This window comes from Sinocyclocheilus anshuiensis, unplaced genomic scaffold, assembly GCF_001515605.1.
Source record: "Sinocyclocheilus anshuiensis isolate Anshui unplaced genomic scaffold, SAMN03320099.WGS_v1.1 scaffold283, whole genome shotgun sequence".
Classification (NCBI taxonomy): Eukaryota; Metazoa; Chordata; class Actinopteri; order Cypriniformes; family Cyprinidae; genus Sinocyclocheilus; species Sinocyclocheilus anshuiensis.
Window position 1 is genome coordinate 4286840 of NW_015549605.1, and position 26154 is coordinate 4312993.

General features: G+C 40.0%; 2 protein-coding genes across 6 annotated transcripts in view; both read right to left on the bottom strand.

The window, feature by feature from the left end:
- Window positions 1-21513, bottom strand: part of dgki (diacylglycerol kinase, iota) — a 47208-nt gene extending 25695 nt beyond the window's left edge. For all 5 annotated transcript variants that reach the window (XM_016447655.1, XM_016447657.1, XM_016447654.1 and 2 more), the window contains exons 1-2: window positions 20817-21513; window positions 2056-2164 (exon numbers count right to left, since the gene is read on the bottom strand). In XM_016447655.1, coding sequence (XP_016303141.1) covers window positions 2056-2164; window positions 20817-21028 — 321 coding nt within the window. In that variant the 5' untranslated portion in view covers window positions 21029-21513. The remainder of the gene's footprint in view (window positions 1-2055; window positions 2165-20816) is intronic.
- Window positions 21514-22462: 949 nt separating this feature from the next.
- creb3l2 (cAMP responsive element binding protein 3-like 2) overlaps window positions 22463-26154 on the bottom strand; it is an 18408-nt gene continuing 14716 nt past the window's right edge. Inside the window, exons 10-12 of the mRNA XM_016447658.1 lie at window positions 25941-26064; window positions 23734-23977; window positions 22463-23659 (exon numbers count right to left, since the gene is read on the bottom strand). Coding sequence (XP_016303144.1) covers window positions 23590-23659; window positions 23734-23977; window positions 25941-26064 — 438 coding nt within the window. The 3' untranslated portion in view covers window positions 22463-23589. The remainder of the gene's footprint in view (window positions 23660-23733; window positions 23978-25940; window positions 26065-26154) is intronic.

Genomic DNA, 26154 nt, shown 5'->3' on the forward strand with positions numbered 1-26154 from the left:
TCAATCACAGAGAGCGTTCACTGCATTCAAACAGGGCTGCGTTTCCCAAAAGTATCATAAGAAAGCATTAAAGCTTTTGGGAACGGCAGCCCTGAACAATGCTTATCAGAGGACAGAAGGACAGAGTTCTTTCACAATAAACAAACTGAAATTGTAGCCTACATAGTTTGTGCAATTACAGTTATTTAAATTGAACGTTGAAAGATAATATTGATCATGTTCTATTCTGTAATGTTAATAGAAATCATACACTGTCAGAATAAAAAGGTTGCATTTTATGCATGTAACAGCCTGTCACTGGCAGTCCCTTATGAAAATGAACCATGGTTTTACTAAAGTGACCATAGTTCAACTGTAGTATCTGTAGATTTGAATCATGTGTAAACAAAAAGCATATTTGAACCATGTGTAAACAAAAATATAACCTAATAAGTTACAATTAAGGCGTATTGAATGTTAAAATGCGTTTTAAACAAAGTTAAGTGCTTATCATTACCCATTTTACTCTTAGTAATTTAATACATTTCATAATTTAAAAGTTTAGTTCAGAAGTATCGAATCTGTATCGATATCGACGATACTGCCTTGAAAAATATCGGTATCGTATTGAAAACAAAATAAGTGGTATCGCCCATCCCTAATGGTCAGAGATTCAGCGGGAGCAAGATAAAGAAAATGTTGGTTGATTAAGAAATCCCGGCCGGACGCATTTTTTTAGGTCCAAAAAGAGGACATGTCCGGGGAAAAGAGGTCACCCTAGCTAAACTTATGCAAAGTATAGGAGCATTTAAGTACAAAAATATTCAACGCACATTGAAATCACACACACGTATTTCATATGGAAACAACGACACTGTTGTGTGAGGCTTCAATTAGCACTGACTCGCGCACACACTTAGAAGCTTTAGGAAGGCACATTAATGTTTGATGGCTGCGCTGGTCACGTCGGGAACTAGCGGGGAAGAAAAGGCCAGCAAAGACGCACAGGAAGCGTCCCGCTGGGCTCCGCCCCCTCAGCAGTCTCCATCTGTACACACAGCACCTGGATTAAAGAGTCTCTCTTTTGCCATGCCACAACCTTATCCTTGACAGTAACAACATTAGCGCTTTAGTATGGGAATATCGCATATTATCTATAAAACTCACACTATATATCGTAAGAAAAAAATGACACATTGTAAACTAGTTCCAACTGTGGTGAACTCATTATGCTAAGTGTATGGTACATTGCTTTATTGTTGCTAAATATAATGAAATCAAATATAAATATTACATACAAAACCTTAACTTAAAAAATGTAACTGAAAATTACAAATATTGCATTTGCAACTAACTGAAATAAGTTAGCTTACGCTGAAGTACTAAAATGACTAAAACTTATTATACAGAAATAAAAATATATTAAATCTAAAGAGAAGTATTTAAAAAACTAATAAAAAAGACAAAAGTACAAAACAAAATTACTAAAACTGAAATAAAAAAAGCTAATTAAAAACCAAAATAAATAAATAAATAATAAATAAATCTCAAATTAAAATAAAAATATAACAATAAAAGCTAATCCAAAGCGATTTCAAAACTGAAATTAATTAATTAATAATGTTGAAAAATGTTAGAAAGAAAATGTAATGCAAGAAAATAAATAAGATTTAAGTACTAAAATTACAAACTAAAACTGAAATAAAAATAAAGCTTAATAGAAACAATTTAAAAGAAATAATTCTTATAGAAATGTCAAAATCACAACAAAACTACAAAAAAATTAACTAAAATTAAAATGAAAACTGAAATCGAAGTTAAATTATTAATAATACCATAAAAGTAAACTATAATAGTATATAAATAATACTAAAATAACACTGGCTCTGGGCAGTTGTTAGGTGGTTGCTAGGGTGTTTTGTGTGGTTGCTAGGCTCAAATCAAAAGGATTTCTGTCTATATCGAAGTACCATCTGATACTATCACAGCACTGCCAGAGTAATTTTTTATGGCAAAGCTGATAAGACATACAGTTGGATAGACAATTGGAGTGAAAGACAGATGAAGAACACTTACACTCCAGTCCACTGTGCTGTGAAGCTCCTTGGCCGGTCCATTGCTCAGGGCAGGGAATGGACTGTGGGCCAGACCCAAATGCTGGAGGCCCGACCGTGAGATGGCTTTCCTGTGGAACAGAACAACCACAAATAGCTTCAGCCCAAGAGTAAACGCATTCAAGAGAAAATAATGAGGCCTTCCTGGACTGAAGGTTTTGACATCGGGGATAGAGCTCCTTGCTGTTGCACATAAAAGGACTAATCATTGTGGAGCTAAAGCGGGGACACACTACAAACACACACAACAGGAGACGGCCGTCTACCTTGTGCCAGTATCAAAATGATCCAGACCAATCTGTTAACCAGTCTGCTTGGCCAGGAAGTTCCCATAATTCCCTGCATGCAAAGAGAGCCTCTGCCTCATATGGTATGAAATCAGCAAAGACTGTTCTTAGACACAATGTGTGTGTGCTTGTGTCCCAGCAAGGGACTTGCATGAGTCAGTATCGTGTGATCACTTCCTCTGTCTGTCAATCTTCCATAGAATTAGCCATCATCCCATGCCAGTATCACAGACAGATCTACTCAAACTTATATTTACGCAAATACAGCCCACACTGTCTGTACAAACACAAAGGGAGCAAAAAGGGGTCATGAACCGAGAAACCAAAATTCCCTTCATCTTTTGACATATAAGAAGAGGTCATTGTACTATAAAATCATGCTGTAAGTTTCAGAACTCTAAACTTTGTCATTAGTCTAAAAACAGCTTATATTGAAGCCAGTCTGCCAAAACAACAGCTTGTGGAATGTGCCACTTTATGATGTAATAGTGTGACTAAACACCGCCTCCGCAGAAAAGATCAATGCCTGCTTCTACAGTGCTGCCTATTTAGCCCCGCCCACCGATTCACACATGTGTGTTGTCTAGGCTCGTAAACATTGTTGCCAAGCCCCCGGTTTTCCACGGTATTTATTTTAACACTGTTGCCGAGGGTTGTTTTTCATGTCCGCAGGTTGAAGAGACCACAATATGTGATATTTATCCCCTGGAATGCGTTTTTTCTAAAGATTCATTTTTGGTGTTTTTGACTTTATTATGATAGGCCAGTGTAGAGGAGACAGAAAGCAAAGTGGGAGAGAGAGGGGGGTGTGATAGTGAAAAGTCCTCGAGCCGGGATTCGAACTCGGGACGCCTGTAGCGCAACAGCACAATATGTTGGCACATTGCCCAAAAGGCTATTGGTGCTCACGGAATGCGAATTTTAATCACAACTGTTAGCCAATCATAGCAGTGGGTGTTTACTTCTGAGTCTACAATCCACTACTCCTATTCAAACAGAGCGTTCTGATGAGGGGGGTTTAAAAACAGAACAGAAAATAGCATATTACTTCTGAATTATGATGTTTTTTGATGTAATATTATAAGTTGAAGTTAAAAACAGGGGCAGTTCATGACCCCTTTAAGGAGGTTAATAGTATACTAAAGCAAAAACATTTCTCATGTACGTTAACACATGCATTAAAAATCTAAAGCTACTAATATATCAAAGTGAACATGTAGCATGCATGTTTCATATCTCCAGCTGTCCAAGTGCATATTAAAATGTGTAACTGAACTTGATGAAACTCCAAGCTCCTTCCTCAAAAACTGTTGCCACCTGATCTTCCTCCAGTATTTAACAAAGTAAACACACAGCGCCATATGGCCGTCCATTTTGAAGCAAAGGTTGAAAGTGACCCAACGTTTGGTGTATAATTTTACACACACACTCACGACACAAGCAACGGAGGTAGGGGGTGAAGAGAACAACGGATGAGGAAATGGTGGGCCGTACACCTGACACCCTGCTGAAAGTTTCAAATCCTCGTCTAAAATTATCCCGTTCAGAAAGAACACAAGCGAGAGTCCAGTTACGAGCTCTTTTGTAAAGCGAGCCGGGGCCATGGGATCACACACCTTTACCCTCCGAGCTAAAAATAGAGCCACTGGCAGATGACATGTGCGTTGGAAACATGCCACTGTGGTGAAAGCCAGGAACACAACAACAAATATACATAAACAAATATGTCACACATGCGTAGGCAAGAAAAATCTAAACCAGGTTCTCTGAAACAAGACTTGAGCTCTCAGATTTTTCTCCTGACAAAAATTATCTAACATGTCTTCTCAAAGATTTCAGAATAGATCTCAACAATGTCTTTTTCCTTAGAGAGTCTCCTACGCAATGAAAGAGTGACTTGTGAGCAACAAAATTTGAAATTTGATGACACATGCATCAGAAAAAGGCCATTCATGACAAAAGGAAACATGCAACATGAGGAGCCGAGTAAGAAAGCTTTCGTTAGAAACCATCCTGAATGCTGAATCATTAGTGTCACATGTCTCTGTGGACGTGATTGCACTAAAATGATCAAATCCACAGGCTGATATAGAGAGCTTGAGACGTAAATGTCCTCTTTCCCATTGCAGTCAGGTAAATGAGTAACGCATTTCTGTTTAATATTATTCCATGGCATTAAGCAAATCAATCAACGATGTCCACTGTTTAAAGACGCCATACATTAGGGCACATAATCAGTCCTGGGTAAACACAGTGTCATGTCGCAGACAGCAGAACATTTCACTAGAAAGTAATCAACTGAGTGCACACCGCACAGGCAGAATGGCACACAATTTGAGATAAAGAATACGCCACACGCCGGTGGAAACAGACAGGAAGAGCAATCAGCGAGACTGCCATAATGGAATTAGTTCTACTAAAACCAGCTTTGACAGAGGTCTGGCTTCACCGAGAGACTGCAGAAGGATGATGTGCATGTGTGAGACATTTATCATCGGCCGGTATTAATTTGCCGTGCGGGTTCCTGTTTATCTGACATGAAGGGATGGACAGAGGGTTTACGTGTGCGAGCGCAGGGGATGTGTGTTCAATCTAGCGGCCGCTCCCTCCCACGACACCCTGCGGTAATATCATCCCTCCTGTGTAGGCATGGCAACAGTCCAACACACGCCACCGTTGGTGTATTTAAGTCTTAAATCTTGTTGTCAGCATCATAATCTCTTTCCCCGCTCCCATTGTCTCAGTCAATTAGGTTTTGTAGTTGTGTGTGGGATGCAAACTCCCTCCACGCTTTAAGTCAGGTGTCAACCCACATACACAGCTATGATATCATCTCTCTGAGCTGCCCACTCTCAATCTCAGTAAGAAAAGAAGTAAAAGAGTGGAGTTCTGCAGCTGAAGAGATATGCAGCAAGACCTGGTCAAACTTCACTAACCTGTAGCCGAGAAGCCTGTGGTACCAGGTCACCTTCCGCTTCCGCCCTTTCCCGCATACTCGGTTCTCCTCTACTGTCTTCCGAGCCCTAATCATCCTTCCATTTCTCCTTCTCAGCCTGTATCCTCCTTTCCGAACTTCCGGGGTGCTTCCTACCTCTTCTCCAGCAGCATCCAAAGCTGACGGCTCGCTTCCACCGGTGCAAGGCAGGCTGACATCACTGTTACACATGGCTGCCTGATAGAACCGGAGCACGCCTAACACACCCTCCCGCTGCCCATATAGCGCTGAGATCATCAGGCCGTCAGACAGCTGAGACCAGATGGAGGATACCTGAGAACCCGGAGGCATGTATGGGTGTCAGATCCTGTCCTGTCACCAGAGACAGACAAGAATCTCTCACAATCATCACTGCCATCGTTACCCCCAGAGATCAGGTCAGCCCCACGTCTAGCACTTGGAGCTGTTTTAAGGTCTATTATGTAACCCAAGTTGACCTTATGCAAGACAATCTATGGGCAACCTGTTACAAAGGGACACTTTATCCAGGGTATTTTAATCCGTCAGTATTTGACTGCATGGCTCTCTGCTCTGGCCAGACTGAGCGAGTCGCAATCTAGTGACTCTACAGGATGTGACCTCACACTCTGATGATGCAAAGCTTTTTGTGAGTGGTCTGATTATGCAAAGTCTAATAGTCATAAATCTGTGTTGTTCAGGTAGTGCCTGGCGGGTGACGTACGCCAGCAAGTTATTTCTTTAAAATGAGGCTGAAAGGGAAGCCATTCTGACTTAAACTTTCGAATTCATGAAAATGTTCGTAATTTCAAAATGTTAGTTGGTACTAACGAAATGTACACCTGCTCCCTACCACATGTAAACGCTGCGTAAAACGTTCTGTGTTCTTTTTGGCAAACTGATGACACTGAATTTTGATGTACTGCCATGATAATTACAAGTTCATTTGCCCTTGCCCTCTTTTTTTTGTAGCAGAGTTGATAACTGTAAAACGCAGCGCTCGTCACTGTCACTATTTACCCAGCCGTCCAATCAATGGAGGAGGGGCGGGACAAATACCGACCAACCACACAACAATGCGACTGCCTACAACAATGGAGAAGTCAATATTACTGGTTACTGCTTTTTTATATTTAGTAAAATTCTTAAAAATGAGATACTAGTAATAAGTTGCCGCTGTGGATACTCCAAATCATAACAACCAAAGCATCTCAGCTGGAGAAACCACCAGCTGGTCGTTTTAAGAAGAGCGCCTGAAATTTTTTAGCTGGCTAAAAACTCTTTGGTGGACACGTTATCAAATATTTATTGTTAGGCATGTGGCCTATTAGTCTTTTTTGCATTTATGCAATATACTGGAGCCAAACCTGAGAAAGTAGACCAGAATATTCCAATGCGTTCCTGGACATGCAATTTGTGTAGCTGTAATTCAGGCGGGGATTATGCTAATTGTGAATGAGCGCGCACGAGCGCCCTATTTACAAATGATTGGAATTCATTAACATACACATGTTTAACTATCAAATCGGAAGTTTACTAAGCGTTTGTGAATCCGGAGGAGAGTTTCCAGAGAGGTCTGTTTTACGTGCAAATTACTCAGAATTTACTCATATATTTATGTAAACGATCAATCTGGACGCGATCTGTTGGAATTGCTTGCAGGAAGAGTCTCTGATCTTGTCACTCTTTCTACTTCTGCTTCGCTCAATCCCTCCTTGTAGCTCTCTAACTGGGTCAGTGTGCTCGCTGTGACTCTTCCCGCCCACGGGGCCCTGGCGAACATGCACTTGAAGGACAGCTTCTCTGAGCCTTACCATTACCGACTTCATCATGGCTACTGGCGCTCCACAGCACAATCCTTCTTCCTCTCCTCATTCTCATCAGAGTAGAATGTCCTTGACACGGACCTTTTTCTCATGCCTCCCTCTCACTCCAGAGATTAAGATCTAAGACTCAGCACTGTGGGGTGAAGAAACACAAGCGAGAGAAAGATGTGCCAAAGGTAATAAGTGTAACAAAATCAACACGTACGCAGAGCTCCCACGAGACCCCGAGCCTGAGAGAAATCTCGGGCAGATCGGTGATTAGCGCTAATTCAATCTTCGTGCTTTTATCTGAAGCCAGCAGCGTCCTGATAACAGCATGACGAACAGAACAACACAAGAGTATATCAAGAGGCAATATAGAGTGTTCTAGACAAGAACATCACAAAACATATTATCAGCACTTCATTTTTAGCACACGTCTTGTTATCTGTTTATCGAATTACAGCAAGCAGGCGTCTCACACGTCCTCTTATGCATATGTGTCAGATTTGGACATAAATTACATATCCCCAGAGGGATTGCGGCTAACTTGTTTCTTGGTGGGTTCAAACAGACAACCCTCTGGTTACTGCAAACAGGAGTCCCACTAAGTGGAAAATAGTATCCATAAGGTTGCAAATTGAACCCAACAAGAAACAAATTATCACCATTGTGCTCTTAAAGACTTTGTGTTTGGAACAGTGTGTCACTTTGAACAAAAGCATCTACTAATTCACAGTTTCCCAAACTTTTTCGATTCGAGGACCTTTACTGTGACCACAAAGGTTCCCAACAACCTCAAAATGTTCTCAAGAGAAAACAAAGCGCTGATTTCAGTGTCAATTCAGGAGAGAAATAAACATTTTCAGACCCTGCAAGCTACTACGAATGCTTTGGCTGTTTACCTTGTCCCAAGGCAAGGATGCAGTTTCTAAACTATTGCACTAATGTTTCCTGAATAAATGTGGTCACAGTATTAGTTACTCAGTTTAAACGTGTCGAGGCTGAATTCCCTCCGGTTCCCTTTTTGTTCGTGTGTGTCCGTGATGTTGTTGTTGTGACTATGTGTTCATGTGTGTGCCGGATGGAGACACATTTCTCTCATTTGCCCCTGAGCTCTGTCACTGCAGCCTGACACACACCCACTGACAATGGCAGGAAAACTACACACAAGCACACACATACGCAAACTCAGCACATACATCACACTTGTGACCGGATCATGGGGTAGAAATGGAAGTAAGAGGTAGGTGGACATATCCGTGGGCAGATCCAGTTATATATGGGTGTTTCTTCAACTATGGACACATTTGGCCCGGTGGACCAAGAGTGAGAAAATAAACTCTTGTTTTTTCCACATTAGTGTATTTACTAACAAACGGATATCTACCTTTTTTCTTTAAATGTCTCAATGTTCTCTCAAGCTCTCCACTGACACGGTCTCCTACAATAATCCTACTGAATTCTGCACTGGGTACTTCACATGACATTTTTGCACATACAGAACAAACTTTACTGCCATGCTTCTCGGGATGTCGCCTTTGCTCTTGAAAACCCGGATAACATCTGCGGTGGAGCTGATGATGGAAAAGCTCAGCAAGCCTGATTCACTGACTGATAAATGATCATCACATCTTTAGTGATTTGCTATTATTTCAGCTAAATTAACTCCGTGCCTTCTGATAACAGCGTAGGAAGTGCATGATGCAAATCCGGACTAACTGTTCACTGGCAGCAGGTGTATCTGCATGTATTTGTCAAGCAGTTTGACCAATCTAAGAGTGTTTATGCAAGTCTGCACTAGTGCCACTCATGGAAAGAGTAGCTTTCTAGCATTTTAAATCTTTAAATGCATTAGTTGCGAATGCATTCATTGTGTAGTACCGTATTCATTTATAGCATTTCAATAAATGCACTGAAAGTCAACATGCATTGCAAAACTTATAAGTGTGCAACAGAACTCCCATCCTGCTGGTATAGCGGTCAGACAGGAAGCCTGGGCTTTTCCCACTTGAACTCCCCAAACAACAGTGCTCAGATATTTATATCCATCACCACCCAGCCTCATGCTGCGACACACACTTTCCCTCCACAGTCCACTAATGACTGTCATCCCTCACATGTCGTTCTGTCCGTCCTCTCTCTGCTCTGCCTTCCATCATGTGTGTCCTTTCCTCATGGCGATGTGACAATCTGTTCCTCAATCCTTCTCTCGGTCCCTCTTTTCTTCCTCTACTAAATATATAGGGCACGCTATCAAAGAACAGTCCCTCTTTAGGTCTACAGCCTCTCCCCTTCCTCCTTAACTCTCACTCCATCTTTGTCTCTTCTTTCTCTCTCCTTCCCTTTCTTTCCGTACCCTTCTCCCATTCCTTCTCCGTCAGGGTCAAACTTCAGCGTCTCCCGGCAGACCAGCAGCTGTGGGCCACATGTACCTCGTCCTTCACCACGTGAAGGAGCAAAGACACTCTCCCCCTCCATCCCTTTGTCCTACATTCATCCCCCCCCCCCGTCTCTTCTTCTCTCGTCTGATTATCTTAAGCAATTTTGCTTCTCAAGTATTTTTAAGAACGTTTGGATATTTCGACAGGAAAACAAGACAAAAATACTGATTAAGAGAGTGATTTTGTTGCAGAGCAGCGGGTGCAGGGAAGGTGGGCGGTCTGGCATTGGCGAGCACCGTTCACGCGTATCCAAGTGCTCCTGGGTAATCGCCTCTCGCTCTCTTCATTTCAGCCTCTCCGCGTTCTGACACTTTCTCCTGTTAAAGATCCTCATGCGTAGCGACACCAGCTTCCTACCACACATTTTACATTCCTTCAGCTCACTGAAAGACTCAAGAAGGCAAAAGAAAAAGGTGATTTCTTAAAAAAAGGAGAAGAAGAACCGAAGCAATTCAGTCACTCAATTGACTGAAGATATAAAACTGAACTAGATTTTTGTAAATTTTCTGAAGAAAATATTAAAAGGGGTCATGAACTGCCTTTGTTTTTTATTTTGTACTGTTATCCGAGCTCCACTTATAATGTTATCAAGATTTTTTACATAAAAAAATATGCTATTTTCTGTCCTGTTTTTAACCCCCTCATCAGAGCGCTCTGTTTGAATAGACTTGGCCTATGACTCTGAAGTAAACGCCCACTGCTATGATTGGATAATAGTTGTGTGTGTTTGACAGTCTATGTCCTTCACAGATGATTTAGGTTAAAACCGCATAAATACTCATATCAAACGATCTGTTAAACAGACAAAGCAATAGTGATCACATAATAAAAACAGGTACTCACACTTGTGTGTTGCAACATTACTGTCAGATTCAATATAGTCGGCACAGCATCGTCTTTTAGTTTCAATCTTTCTAAAAATCCCATGTTGAATTGTGCCTTGTTTGTGAACGATGAAGTGAACAAAGGACCGAGTTCTTACTGATGCGGTCTGGATCTTCATTAAAAATAAAGTTCATCCACTCTTTACTAATGTTAGGATCAGAAGGAAGAGTCATCTTTATCATTTGGTTTCTTCGTAGACCTGTGTGTTCGCCTCTCTCGTTTACACTGTATGTGCGAATCGGTGGGCGGGGCTAAACAGGCAGTGATGTAAAAGCAGGCGCTGATCTTTTCTGCGGAGGCGGTGTTTAGTCACACTATTACATCATAGAGTCGTACATTCCACAAGCTGTCATTTTGGCAGACTGGCTTCAATATAAGCTGTTTAGACTAACGAGAAAGTTTTGAGTTCTGAAACTTACAGCACGTTTTTAATAGTACAATGACCTCTTATATGTAAAAAGATGAAGGGAATTTTGGTTACTCAGTTCATGACCCCTTTAAGTGCTGCTTGATTGTGCAAAACTGAGTGACACTATGCTATGGTGTCGGAATGTTCTGGTACCAAGTTGCACGCCGAAAGTGTTTTTAGTTTTGATTTTGTTGCTATGGGGTTGCTAGGGTGTTCTGGATGTTTTTCACATTGCTATGCAGTTGCTAGTGTGTTCTGAAAGGGTTTTTATCGCAGGGCTATGCGGTTGTTACAGCGTTAAAGTTGCTATGTTGTTCTGAGTGGTTTTTATCTTGTTGCTTTGCAGTTGCTAGGGTGTTCTGGGTGGTTGCTTACTGGGTCAGTCTTAACAGCTCACCCACAATTCTGTTCTCTAGATACTGGCTTGGTTCCCTCCTCCAATGTAATTCTATGGCACTTTTTAGCTCGATTATCATCTGATCAGTTATAAAAGTTACAGAACATTCAATAAACAGCACAACTTGAGGTATCATCCGTGTCTGCAGCATAAACAGTGTACTGAATGTCTAATTCTTCAGTTTGTTCAAATCACATGTGAGCAATAGCATTAGCGATGTTCGTCTTAAACGCAAATAGTTTCTGCTGATAAATGGATTCATTATCTTTTAAAGCATAACATCTTACATCAAAGTAAATCGTTCCGGGTAAACCGTACGGACAGCAGAACTTTATTAATGCTGTAAATAACAGTGATTTCTCCTCTGCTGACATTCAATACAAGACACAATAATACAGTGTTATGTGCACGGTTTGCTCTTGCATGTAAAATTTGTTCTTTCACTTGCTTTGCGGCGCTACAGAAACAGCTGTGACACATTTCCCGGTGTTTTGAGGGAGAGGTCCAGACCCCCTGCAGTTTCTGTGTCCTTCCCTTGACTGTCTGTGACCTGACAAACACACACACATACACACACACTCAGTCTGCCTTTTGGCCAACAACAATGACAGGAAACCAAGTTAGGTCGGCCCCTAAGAGTTTAGTAACAACAACACCACATACAGTATGGCTGAGCGATATAACTAAAAAAAATTCTCAATATTTTTATGATATCCAATATATACAGTAGCTTTGCATTTCTGTCATTCAACAGTAACTGGTTCTAGCAAGACCAGGTCATGGGTTAAATTCCCCGAAAATCCATGAGCATATGAATGCAATACAAATCGCTCTGGATAAAAGCATCAACCAAATGCATAAACATAAATGTATCTTCTTGATAATTATGAATTTGCTCTGAAATAGCCATTATTGCAACTGAAAAGCCACTGTATCTAATTCAATTCAAAATGTTTAATGCGAGAACTAAAATACAGTAAAAATCTAGCTCAAAAATATGCTTCTCAAATTAGCACATTTCATTATTTGCATTTAAATGCACAAATATAAACTTACAAATTATATAATTTTTTCTAATAGAATATTTTTACAGAAAAAAAAAAGAATAAATGAAAAATGCCACATAACACTTCCATGAACATTTTTGAGCGACCATCCAAACAAATAATTAAACTGATTAATTTAAATTGAAAGTTTGAACTGATTCTGAATCAAACTCATTTTTACTAATTTCCAAGACACTGCCCCAAAAAAAGCACATAAATATTCATCATATTTGTCAATGTAAATCTAATATATTACCCTGTCGTAATACATAATGCACATATATTTTGCTGCTGGAGGAGGTGTTTGAATGCTCTGCACTGCATGCAATGTTCTCTCACGTTATAGATCTACGTTACCGTGACAGTTCGCCGTCGTGCACGCTCTGGGGCTCCGCGAGTGGGAGCATGTGGGATCGGACTGTATAATTACATATAACTGTGACCGTGATGCTTTTGTGTGAGTGTGTGTGTGAGATTAAGAGCATCATTGGGAGAGTATGTGGGAGGGCTGGATCCCACTCCTGCCTGTACATAAACCTCCTCTCACTCTTTCTTCTCTCTGTTCTCCTCCTCTGGCTGCTGACACCTCCATAATTAACCTCGGCGTTTGGCGCAGGGTGCGGGGGAGGCATCGGAAGCATGCATCTCTCACCTATCTGACCCATCCATCTGCTGAAAATCGCCCCGCCATCAAGAGCAAAGCTCAGGACAGAGATGAACTCGGGCGGACCGCACACCTACACCAGTGTATAGAAACCGCTCAGTCCCAAAAGTCCACTTCATACTAACCTCTCCAAAAGAACAGTAATTTTCAAATGACAATCTCTACTACAGGTGTCTTGAGCTCAAGCTGACTTTTGACTACAATCTGACAATCAGTCTGATGTCTTCGCGGATTGTTCTGGACAAGAGGCCACTTAGTAAGGAAGTGAACGCAGATTAACAGTTAAAATGATCAACCACAGCTTGCTCTGTTTATACGAAGTTTAGTGCTAGTTAATCTAAAATTAAATTCTTGAAGCTGACTATATAAAGCTCTAGGTTTTTAGGGGGGGAGAATTAACTTGACACCCTAAAATCCTAAAAATGCAACACACACACACACACACACACACACACACACACACACACACACATTAAAAACACTGTCCCAAAAGAAAGAAAAAAAAATTTGTATATAACATAATTAAAGATGAAACTTTTGATTTGTGGACAATTAATCAACTCTCCTGATCCATCTCTACTCTGTGACTGATGTCCAAAACCACACCGTTTGAATTGAAAATTAACCCTTGACATCCTAACACATTTATGACCCGAAAGGAAAAAAAAAACATTTAAAAAAAAGGATTTAAATTTAAAAAATGGTGGTTGAATTTGAATTTCGAATTTTTACATTTTAAATTGAATTCAAAGATGCAACATTTCCGAGAGGGTTTTTATCATGCAAAGTGTTTAACAGCTAAAGCTCAGAATTGTCAATAAAGCACTAATGCTAAACCTAGAAAAACTCAATAATCAACCAGCAATTTGTGGACGTTTAGCCAACCTTTAACCTTCAGGATTCACCTCTACTCTATGATTGGATAGCCGACCTAAAACTCAAGTTTTGAATAGAAAATTAACCCCTGACATATCAAACCACGGGAAATGTATGTCAAAATAAACACATTTATGACCTGAAAAAAAATAAAAAATAAAAAAAGTGTATGTGCGCTGAATTGGAATAAAGAATGGGCGGTTGAATTAGAATTTTGATAGTAAGTTTCAAATTGAAAATAGAATTCAATGACGCAACTTTTCCGAGAAGGTTTTTATCATGCAAAGTGTCTCACAGCTAAAGCTCAGAATGATAAATAAAACACTACTGCTAAACCTAGAGCTAGTGCTAAACCTAAAAACAAGAAAAAAATCTAAATAATCTAGAAAAAAAATCAATAATCAACTAGTCAGTTATGGGCAAATAATCTCTACTCTCTGACTGGATTGATATATGACACCACAAGTTTTGAACTGAAAATTAACCCTTGACATCCTAAACCTCAAGCAATGTAAATAAACATCTACCATTCATGTCAAATAAAGCCATTCATGACCTGCAGCTCACTGAGTTTTCTTTAATACAATATGCAGTTATTATCTGTGACCTGTGCTGCTCAAATGCTCCACTCAATCCCCGCGCGTCCCAAAAAGCCTCTGAACACAGAGTGACGCTGGCAGATGGCTCTGCTGGCAATGATCAGGTAAATGTTGTGTTGTGTGTTGAAAACAGCGGTCTGAATGCAACGCTAATGTGTGTCAGGGTCCTGAATCCTCCATTAGTGTGGTAAAAGCGGACTAGATCTCCTCCGTTACGCCTCTCGCAGGGCTTCGGGGACGTGAGGGGACTCCAGGTTTTTCCTTTTCCACCTGAGGTCCTGGCTGCCTAATTGAATTAATCATTTGCTAAATGAGGCCCGGGCTGCTGTAACCCTGTGCTATCAGTGTATAAAGGGCTGAACCCATCCACACACACACACACACACACACACAACCTCCCAGACCACAGCTGGAGAGAGATAGAGGCGAGCTATAATTAGTGAGCGCATTACACAGAGAAAGAGACCAGGAGAAAGACAGAACCAGAGAATTGTGCTGCAAAGATAATGTGTGCACAGAGCGAATGCAAATGAGCTGCACACGATTACAACCTCATCCAACCTGAGAAATACAAGATAAACTTCAGATCTCTTCTGTATCTTTTAATTTATTGCTTCCATCAGAGGCAGAACTGCATTACGATATTTTAACTTGAGACCAATTTAAAAAAAAGAGAAGAAAGAAAGACACAAAGAAAACTGAATACATTAAGTACTTAGTAAAAGGTCAAACAGATCGTTGTGAGAGAGTTTAAAATATGAAAAAGCTGCAATTGTGAAAAATAAAGTTGCAATTATGAGACACAAAGTTACAAGTTAAGACACATAAGCCACAACTGCAAGAAATAAATGTATTTATAAATTTCTTTTTTTCACTGAAATGTATATAGGCATCCATTTAAAAAATAAAAAACATCAAGCATTAACACATTTTTTGTTTAATATTTTTACTTTTTTATATATTTTTACAATGTTTTTAAAACAAGTCTCTTCTGCTCACCAAGACTGCATATATTTGATAACAATACAGTAAAAAACAGTAATATTGTGAAATAGTTTTACAATTTAAAATAACCGCTTTTTACTGTAATATATGTTAAAATGTAATTTATTCCTGTGATCAAAGCTGAATATTCAGCATCATTACTCCAGTCTTCAGTGTCACATGATCCTTCAGAAATCATTCTAATATGCTGATTTGTTGTTCAAGTAACATTTCTTATCAGTGTTGAAAACAGTTGTGCTGCTTCATATTTTTGTGGAAACCATAATACATTTTTTTCAGGATTGTTTGATTAATAGTTCAAAAGCATAAATCTTTAACATCGTAAATGTCTTCAATGTGACTTTAAAGTGTCCTTGCTGAATAAAATAATTAATTTCTGACCCATGATGTAAAATTATTCATATTGAGATGTAAGATTTTGGTCATACCATCTACTTTATATCAAAAAGACCAAACCAGGTTAGCAAGCACCCAGTGGACATTTCCATGCACCTGAGGTAACTAACAGTAGCAAGCACGAGAGGATGAAATCCTCTAATATGCCATTAACATGAATGAATAAAAATGGTTCAGCAGGTAGGATTACACACCAACATTACTGCTCCGGCAATCAGTTAAATTACTCAGCGTCAGGATTCAGATCATGAATAAAACTCAGTCCTGTCACATCATCGGCTAAAAAAGCCGCCCAGTAATCCCAGTACAGCCTGTATATATGCAGTACGGAGACACCATGTCCTCTCTACTCCATTTAACACATTCACCATGTTTACATGCATTACACTGAGGTCTGGAGTTTCCCCTAAAATCAACACAAAAATGTGCAAAATTGTTTGGAGATTGTTTTGGAGAAAATAGAAATATTGATTTCTCTGCTATTTTTGTGCAATGAAACAAAGACTGATTGAACAAAAACGCCCGAAACACTAACAGAAATTACAGACCTGTGTTCTTCATCTATGTTAAAATGAATTAAATTGAACCGAACCATACATTCTTATATCCCTTATGATACTGCACATAATTCATTTGATTCATGGTAATGAATTGGTACTTTGCACATCTAAATGCAGTAACATTTTTGGCATCTAAATGCAATACAATTTTTCATCGCATCTTAATGCAATAACATTGTTATTGGTGGGTCTAAATGCAATAACATTTTAAGCATCTAAATACAATAACTTTTTTGCATCTAAACACATTTTTTGCATCTAAATGTAATAACATTATTTGTTGCATCTAGATGCATTAACATTATTTGTATGCAATATCAAATGCAATAACATTATTTGTTGCAACTTTTTTTCTGAAAATGTATATTTGTAATCTTCTGATGTAAAAATATTAACATTATAACTAATAACATCTTGTTAGTGTAGAACACTTGTCCTATATATGCTTAAACGTTTGTCACATAAGTTAAATAAGTTCAAGTGCATTAGGGTGTATTCACACCAGTCTTGTTTGGCTCGACTGAATCGAACTCAAGTTCGTTTCCCCTCTTGGTGCGGATCTTTTGGGCAGGTGTGAATACAGCAATGTGAAAAGCGAACCACACCAAAAAAAAAAAAAACTCAACATTGTATTTGGTCCGGACCAAGGCAAATGAACTAGCGGACTTTCCTGGTGTGAATACAGGTGCATCTCAATAAATTAGAATGTCGTGGAAAAGTTCATTTATTTCAGTAATTCAACTAAAATTTTGAAGAGAAACAATTATTAACACAATGGGTAAGTGATGCAACAAACCAAAGCCTGTCAATACAGCAAAATCACACCTACGACAGCTAAAACCACATTTCGTTCTCTCGTTTGATGCTCCACCAAAACTCATTGACGGCAGCTGCCGTAGCATGTTTTATAAAAGACCAGCGAGTCTGTTTGAGCCATCGGTGTCAGAGAGAATTAGAGCGGAGAGACAGTGTTAACTCCCTGCTGAAGTGGAGGAGGACGGATGAAGAGATGGAGGGGAGATGAAGTCTCTCACACCTCCAGTGTGGTGGCTGTCTGCAGGTGCTCCTCTGCCAGAACTACAGGTGCAGGACTGAGTCACGCAGAGGAACGACAGACAGACCACTTGTAGGAAAATGAATGGAAACTGCATGATACAACGTCCTCAAACAAACAAACTAAGACTTGTAAACATGTACTACATTCATTTATGGGCATAAAATGTCATTCAAGTCATCATTTGGCTCTTAAATCAGTGGAAATGCAGTTCGGGCCTACTACAAAACAAAAGCCTGGGACTAAATTTCTGCTTCAAACCCTGATGAGGTGCAGCTCGGATCAGCAGGATGCTTCACCGAACAGAACAGACGAGGAAAAGCCTCTTACACTCATATACCTAATAAGGGTCTCCTCAGACTGCAAAACAAACCCCCGCCACAGCGAAAAAAAGCAAAAAGACTGGCTTTATCATCGTTAAGCCATCTGCTTTACGCACAGCCATCTTCAGGAGAGATTATGACCATTTGTGTAAAATCCTTATTCACGTCAGCCATTAGGATCTACTGAGTGCTCCTGGGTTTTGCATTTAGCAGGAAATGAGACAAGACAAGCCCTGTTTTACGCACATACACATACCTTTGCGTGATTAAACACGTCAGCTGGAATGAGGCGCAACTTGCAAAAGGGCAATCGTGGGTCCAAAAAAGGTATGTGCACATTTAGTCATTGATGGAACGACTACACAAACACCTCGTTCTTGATTTCAGCCCACGTACAGTATTTACATACAGTTTCTCTTGCGCATCAACGTTTACAGTAGGTGTGGTGGCCATTTCGCATCCTGAATCAATGCCAGCTAGAAATGAGAATTATAAAAAATAACAGAGCGTGCTAAACTGACTGTGAAGGGTACGTCCTAATTGGGCGCAGCGTCTACGGTCTTCAGCCAAATGCACGAAGCAAAGAGCCAAACGGGAGGAGGACTGGCATAACTTGACAGATGACTAAATGCACCAGGGCCCTTATTAAAGTTTCACTGATAAAACACAACACTTGTAAGCGATCAAATATTAAACCCATTCCCATCTATTCTGCAGCACCATTGGCGGCACAACGCATCACTTCCTGGTAATATGCTTCCTCGTTGTGATGACTGAATGTTCTGGATTCAAAATGCATGAACAAACTGACCCTAGTCTAATTACGCATGATTGCATGTTATTATGAGAAAAAAAATTTTTGAATACTTCATCAAAATGTGATTTGTTCCGCTTCTAAAACAAATGTCCTGTTCTGATGACATCACCAATCCCTCGCACTTTACAGCCCCGCCCCCTCTATCCACCTGCCATATAAACCAGCAAATCAAATCCAATTAAAAACACATTATTTTTCTCAATGAATATACTTTTTCATTACATTTCAGATGTAAATGACTTCTCGAAATACTTGATCATGATTGGTCGATCCATTTAGCATTGTTAATGGAGTCGCCATCCACCATTTGCAGAAGCTCAGCAAACACGACAAGTTTTTTGCAGGCCGACTCTGATACTGAGCAGACCTGGCGGAGTGAAAATGTGTCAAGCATGTATAAATCTACAATCGAGGCTGTGATCGGGACGCTTAAAAATGCATGAGTTCTTTTTTTTTGTTCCACTGTCTGCTGCTGCACTCCTAGGGCGTCCTGGAGAGAGAGAGAGAGCGGACACAAGTGCCTCTTTACAAGCCGAACATGATTCACTAGATAACAAAAAACTGATATAAGTGCTATATTTCAGGAGAGTATGAAGAAGAACACAGTGGCTCTGTTCCAAAACCTAGTGAGCTGCCTACCTAGGCAGCATTTGAAGACATCAGATACGCTTCTGACAAGAAGCCTGTTCCAAAAGGTAGCAGCATGATTACTATGCTGATTGTGCTGCGTTATAAGATCTGCGTTAAAGATTTTTGGAACCGAACTATGTTTTACAACAAGCTCAGTGAAAAAGATAATGGATATTATCAACAAATTATTATTATTAACAAATATATATATATATATATATATATATACATACACTATTTTACCCAATATTTGTGAGTGCATATATTTTGTAGTATTTGAGTATCATGGAAATCCTGTGCATTTCATTTGAGGAATGCTAGTTATACAGAGCACTCCGAATCAATCACTTATAAGGTGTCATTACAGTTAAGATGCTGCCTATGCAGACAGTAAACCCCAAGTAAGCTCACTAGATTTTGGAACAGTGCCTGTTTTTGTTTTTGGCAAACTCAAAGCTTCCATTTTTAGATGCTTTGCTTTAAAAAGCCGAACTTTTATCTAAGATGCTTTGCATTTTAGGCCATGCTGGCTTGTGTTTGTTTGTTTCATGGGACTTATTGTCATCTTATCCGAATTGGAGATGGATATAGATCGCTCCTTTGAAAGAGAGGACACCTTTGATCATTTCTTCAGAGACTGGCCTTAATTGTGAGCGGAGGATTGATCTGCTCGGAGGAGGATTGACCTTTAGACTCTGATGGAGCAGTAAGGGTGGTAGTGACCCTCCTCCACGGACAGGTGGAAAACGGAGGAGGGGGAGGTCAAGTTAGGGGTCTCTGAGAAGAGATGAACAGGCAAGTTTTCTCAAGTGACCGCATGAAACCAGTGTGGTCGGTATGGCTCAATTCTTACATTGATCTGGAATGAACGACAGGATCAATGCATCCAAAAAAGCAAGTTTTAGATGTTTTCAACATGTCTAGGACATTTTTAAGGTTGGCAAAACATGAGGAGCCCCACCGCACAAGCAAACTCATCAATGGCTTCAGTTTATATGGGTGCACCAAAGATTATTGTGAATACTGTATATCATTACTGTAGTGCCGAAATGACCTTTAATATGTCAAAGCGTGCCGTTTATGACCCTGATGTGGGAATAGGTCTCTCTACCGCAGATGAAGTCTAATTCATTATTATCAAGCCATATACCATTGCTCTGTTCGTGTCATATTAATAGGTCAAATGTCAATTAAACAAAGCCTGCCTGATTGCCCAAGGGTTTCATGTGCAAGAGGAAAACACAGCTGAATCCTGCTTGCAAATCAATAGCAGGCCAAACGACAACATAAAGATATGAAATGTTTTTCACATAATGAAATACATTTAACAACTCTAGCCCTAATGCCATTGCTGTTCTCGTGTAAATAAACGACATCTCCTTTCACAGGACATCCTGGCACGATGTGTATTATAATATTCTGTTATTTAGGTGGGTGGGTGTTGATTTGCACAACAAATGGGGTTCGCATTGTTCAGTTACGCACACAAACAAACAAACAAACCATCTGACATGTTTCACCGCTCCATATGGTGGAGAAATAAACGCAGTGTGGAACACGAACGCATTTTTACCTGTACGAGATCTGTTTCCTGAACGCCAGACCTTTGAGTTTCTCCTCCAGCGAGTCTTCCATGTTGGCGAAGCTGCTCAGACTGTCGCTGCCGCCCATCGGCGGGTCTCTCCCGCAGCCGCGTGTCTGCTCGTCCGCTGATTCTCCACCGGCGGCTCCTCTGCTGCTGCGCTCCGCCTGAGATGCGCGAATGTTGGCCAGGGGGTCCATCATGCTCCGGTCGGCACTGAGTGGACCCCCTTCTCTCCTCTAGTGCTTAAAAGTCCTTCCAAACGCGTCCTCCAATGTCCCTCATGGGATGAATAATATCTATCTATCTATCTATCTATCTATTCACGATTCACTCACGTTACGCGCACGCACGATCCGCGGAACTACAACAACAGCTGCATCCATCCGCGAGGACATTCTGGGATGTGCCTCCCCATCCTCCTCCAGCATCGGGAATGAATGTAGGGCAGAGGGGTCTCTGACTGGACACGCTAAATGCGCGGTGATCTCCGACGTGTCCGTGATAGAAGCGTCTCCGCTAAGAGAGCGCGAGCGAGACGCGACGCGACGCAGAAGAAGCGTGTTTACGCGAGCGTTTAAACGGGACCTGATTGTGATAACAAACCCTTTGTTCGGTCAGGAACCTCCTGAGATACAGCGGAAAAATAAATAAATACACAAAACATTTTTTAAATAATAAACATAGCTTCTTTAGATTTATGGCGCTTGCATATTTCCTTTAAAAATTGCCGTATTATAACCAGACTGTGGAGGGTTCATTAATATTAAAATTTTTGCCACGCCTCTATAACTTTTGTTACAGCATAGGACAGAAGAGCTAATATTATATTATTATTATTTGGCCACACCCCCAGTATTTGATTTGTCAGAAAAGCCTTGGATGTTAATGTTAATATAATATGATCACATTAAATCATACATTTGTTAGTTCAGTGCCTTTCTTTATGGTTTCACTTGTCCTCAAGTGTTAACTGCTTATTGTAATCCTGCAAAAAAAAAAAAAAAAAACTATGGTATTGTATTATTTTTGTAAAAATATATATATATAAAAAAAATGATGACGTGCAATTAATGTGCATTTTGATATTGATAATGGCAATTTTTGATAATTGATAGCAAATTTTTTTTTTCGCTTGATAGAGAAACGTTTGGGTGAGCAATAAATTAATTTTAACTTTATATCAAATATAAATAAATTACTCTTTTCACAGGACATCCTAGCACGTCCTTTTAAAAATGAGAAAAATAATTCAAAATGGCACATTGAATCTTTTATCAAACTAGAACAAATGCATTTACCCAAAATATCCTAGATATACTGCCGCAATTGAAGAATCACCTCCATATGTCCACAACTGCACATTTATCCAAGGGTTAACATATAATTTTTCCAAGAAGTCATGAGAGTCTAAGAGACCACATGCATTTTTCTTCTAACACAATTTGGCTAATGTGATTTAATGTATGAAGTGCATCATCTGAGCTCTCTGATGTGGAGCAAACACCTTTCTTTTGCATAAAACCCCCTGAGAGGCAGGAAAAATACAATGCAGATCCAGTCATAATGAAAATAATTAATAGTCAAGCAACTAGATGACATAAAAACATCACTCAACATCCTAGTAAGACAACAAATATAAATCAGTCTAATTTAATATAGAGAAAGCCAACATGGATACACAGCAAAACGACAGCTTAGGGCGCCTGATTTACAATGCTTTTACTAAGGAAAATATTTATTTGCTCGCAGAAAAAAACAGGACATAAACAAGGCAGAGTGATTTCAGGAAGAGCCAGAGATTGCATTGTGATGCAATGAAAGTGTAATATAGTTAAGACGTTATGCCAAATACATAAGAAATGCACACCATTTCCGACACGGATGTTGCGTGACAAATGTTTGCATCTGAATGCATCACATCACGACAACACCATCTCCTTCGAAATGCTCGTTTCCAGGATAAAAGGATGGCAGGCATGCTAAAAATAATAAATAACAGATTAATTCTACGAGGACGCGGTGCAAGTGAGTCGCAGATCGCTCGGGACTCGGGTCGTCACAGTCGTTCATATCAGAGCAAGGGAACGCTAGACTTGTCAGCGAGCGTCTTTTACTCCCTCAAGAGTGCAGACGGGGGTTGGATGGTGGCCAGATGAGGACAAAAAGGGCCATCTGTCCTTAATAAAGAGGGCAACGTCATACGAGGGACTTCAGGGACAGAGAGCATCCGTCCCGCTTTCATCGCCCTCAACCGCAAACATCTCCACTGATATCAATCACATCAATTCATATCTCTCCCAACACACTGACAATACAGGATACTGCAAATATTTACATATTCAGACAAATGCTTTGGAAATTCGCCATCTTCAAACTCGCAAACAGAGCTTTTAGTCTATCTAGTCTAATCTGAATACAGTTTGAATCTTTGCACTATTTTTTTAATCTTTGGAACTGTATTTTTATTGACATGCTACATCGTTGTCATGTGAATATGAAAACAGATGCAAATTCAATATATTACTACACATAATCTCAGTAGCATGGGGCAAATAGGTGAAAAAAGGAAAAGAAAGAATATTAAAACAAAAATTCAAGGCATATAAAAAAAGAAAATAGTGTACACGAGTATCAACATTTGATATACTGCTGGAATGGAATAAAAATACATTTGTGAGTTTTTGTGTTTATTTTAAAAAAAGGACATCTAAGTAAAACAATACTATAAATATGAAGCCTATGGCCCGCCTCTGCAGGGATCTCAGGACGTCTCGTTGACGGTCCTCTCCAGCTGTATGACTTTAGTCGTCTCGTTTGACCACTGATCTGACCTGCCAAAACAAAACCCAGTGTTCAGCATCCATGTGTCATCAAATCGAAGCAGCCACAGAAGGACGGTCGTTACCTGTGTGAGTGCAGGTCTATGAGAATGGCCTTTTGCGCTCGTGTTTCATTGGTGTTTAGAATATGTGGGCGGGGCTCTGCTTCACGAAGCTCCGCCTGCTCCTGTTTGTGCTGCTGTTCTAAACGCCAAGCCGCCATTACATCGGCCTGACGGTCCCATTCAGGATAATCCCCGCCCAGCCCGACGGGATGAGGCTCGTCCAGACCCCCATGCTCCGGAAGGGACAACAGGTTCCGGGACCTCACTGTGGAAACAGCTCTTTTATTAGTACAGTAGTGTTTTGTTAAAGCGGTGCATTAACTGAATGATGCGCGTGGGAGAAACGTGATGCGGGCGGATCAGAGATCAGCGATGGCTCTGCTTTTAAAGGCATGATAATTACTGGCCCACTCCAGCACTGATAATGACTCTCAGCAGCTCAAGTGTGGATCCAAATCCAGCCATTCCTCCATTCATTAGTCAACAAGAGACCGAGAATAATGAGCAAATTACAGCAGAGACTGCAATAGACACGAGTGCTGTGTGTATTAGGGTTGGATCAATATGAAAACGTTCAGTATGACAGCGGCTCTAGTACCTCTGCATTAATGCTAAATCCATACTTTAGCAACACATAAACAGCCTCACACGCTTTAATATTGTGCACGGAGGCAGATGAAGACCGACTGCTGAATATGTGTAATAGATTATTATATCATGCAACAGGAACATTTATTAAACCAATAACTGGAATATACAGCGGGGAAAATAAGTATTGAACACGTCACCTTTTTTCTCAGTAAATATATTTCTAAAGGTGCTGTTGACTTGAAATTTTCACCAGATGTCGGTAACAACCCAAGGAATCCATACATACAAAGAAAACAAAACAAATAAGTTCAGAAATTAAGTTCTGTGTAATAAAATGCAATGACACAGGGAAAAAGTATTGAACACATGAAGAAAGGCAGGTGCAAAAAGGCATGGAAAGCCAAGACACCAGAAATCTATCAGTAATTAGAAAGCAATCCTGCCCCTAGTGGAAATTAATATTAGCTGCTTCAGTCCCAACACCTACAGTACCACGATGATGAAGATGAAACAAGGCTGGACATTTCAGCAAAACAATGATCCCAAACACAGCCAAGGAAACTCTCGATTGGTTTCAGAAAAAGAAAGTAAAGCTGCTAGAACGGCTCAGCTTCAAGATGCCTCCTGTATGGAGAAACTAGTCGCATGCATGGCTCAGGTGTGATTTTGGCCCATTCTTCCACAATCCACACAAACAGTCTTCAAATCTTGATGGTTCTGTGGGCCTCTTCTATGAACTCGGATCTTTAGTTCTTTCCATAGATTTTCTATTGGATTCAAGTCAGGTGATTGTCTGGGCCATTCTAGCAGCTTTAGGAAACTCTCGATTGGTTTCAGAAAAAGAAAGTAAAGCTGCTAGAACGGCTAGCCAATCATCTGACTTGAATCCAATAGAAAATAAGAACTACAGATCAGAGTTCATAGAGAAGAGGCCCACAGAATCTTCAAGATTTGAAGACTGTTTGTGTGGAAGAATGGGCCAAGATCACACCTGAGCAATGCATGCCACTAGTTTCTCCATACAGGAGGCGTCTTGAAGCTGTCATTACCAACTAAGGCTTTTGTACGAAGTATTCAATACATTTCAGTAGTTCAATACTTTTTCCCTGTGTCATTCCATTTTATTACACAGAAATTAATTTCTGAACTTATTAGTTTTGTTTTCTTTGTATGTATGGATTCCTTGGGTTGTTACCAACATCTGGTGAAAATTTCATGTCAACAGCACTTTTAGAAACATATTTACTGAGAAAAATTGTAACGCGTTCAATACTTATTTTACCCGCTGTACATGTAATACTAATATAATACAAGTAAAAAAATTTACATTTAAAACTGATAATTATTTACTTATATTAAAATATATATACAAAATATATATCTTGTGTGTGTGTGTGTGTGTGTGTGTGTGTGTGTATACACACATACACAACCTGACATATACAGATAAATGGCATGTTTATGTGTAAAGTGATAATATATTACATACACATAATTATTTAGATATTTATATTATTTTAAAATATATATTTTAATATATACAAATGTATGTATAATTACATAGCAAATGCATATCATATCTAATTAGAAGTTGCGTGTCTCTGTATATTTTTGTACCGCTATCCCAGCATGCATACCTGTAGTGGTGTACGAGTCCTGTATGGAGATCTCTCTGCTCAGGTCTGTTTTGGTGATGGAGGAACAGGGGCTCAGGCATTGGTAGAAACTCCCCAAGAACACCGAAAAACACAGAACCACCACCTGCACACATACAGCAGTGCTTCTGTTAGTGCTCATTCTCACACACACACACACACACACACACACACACACACACACACAGCTGAACGT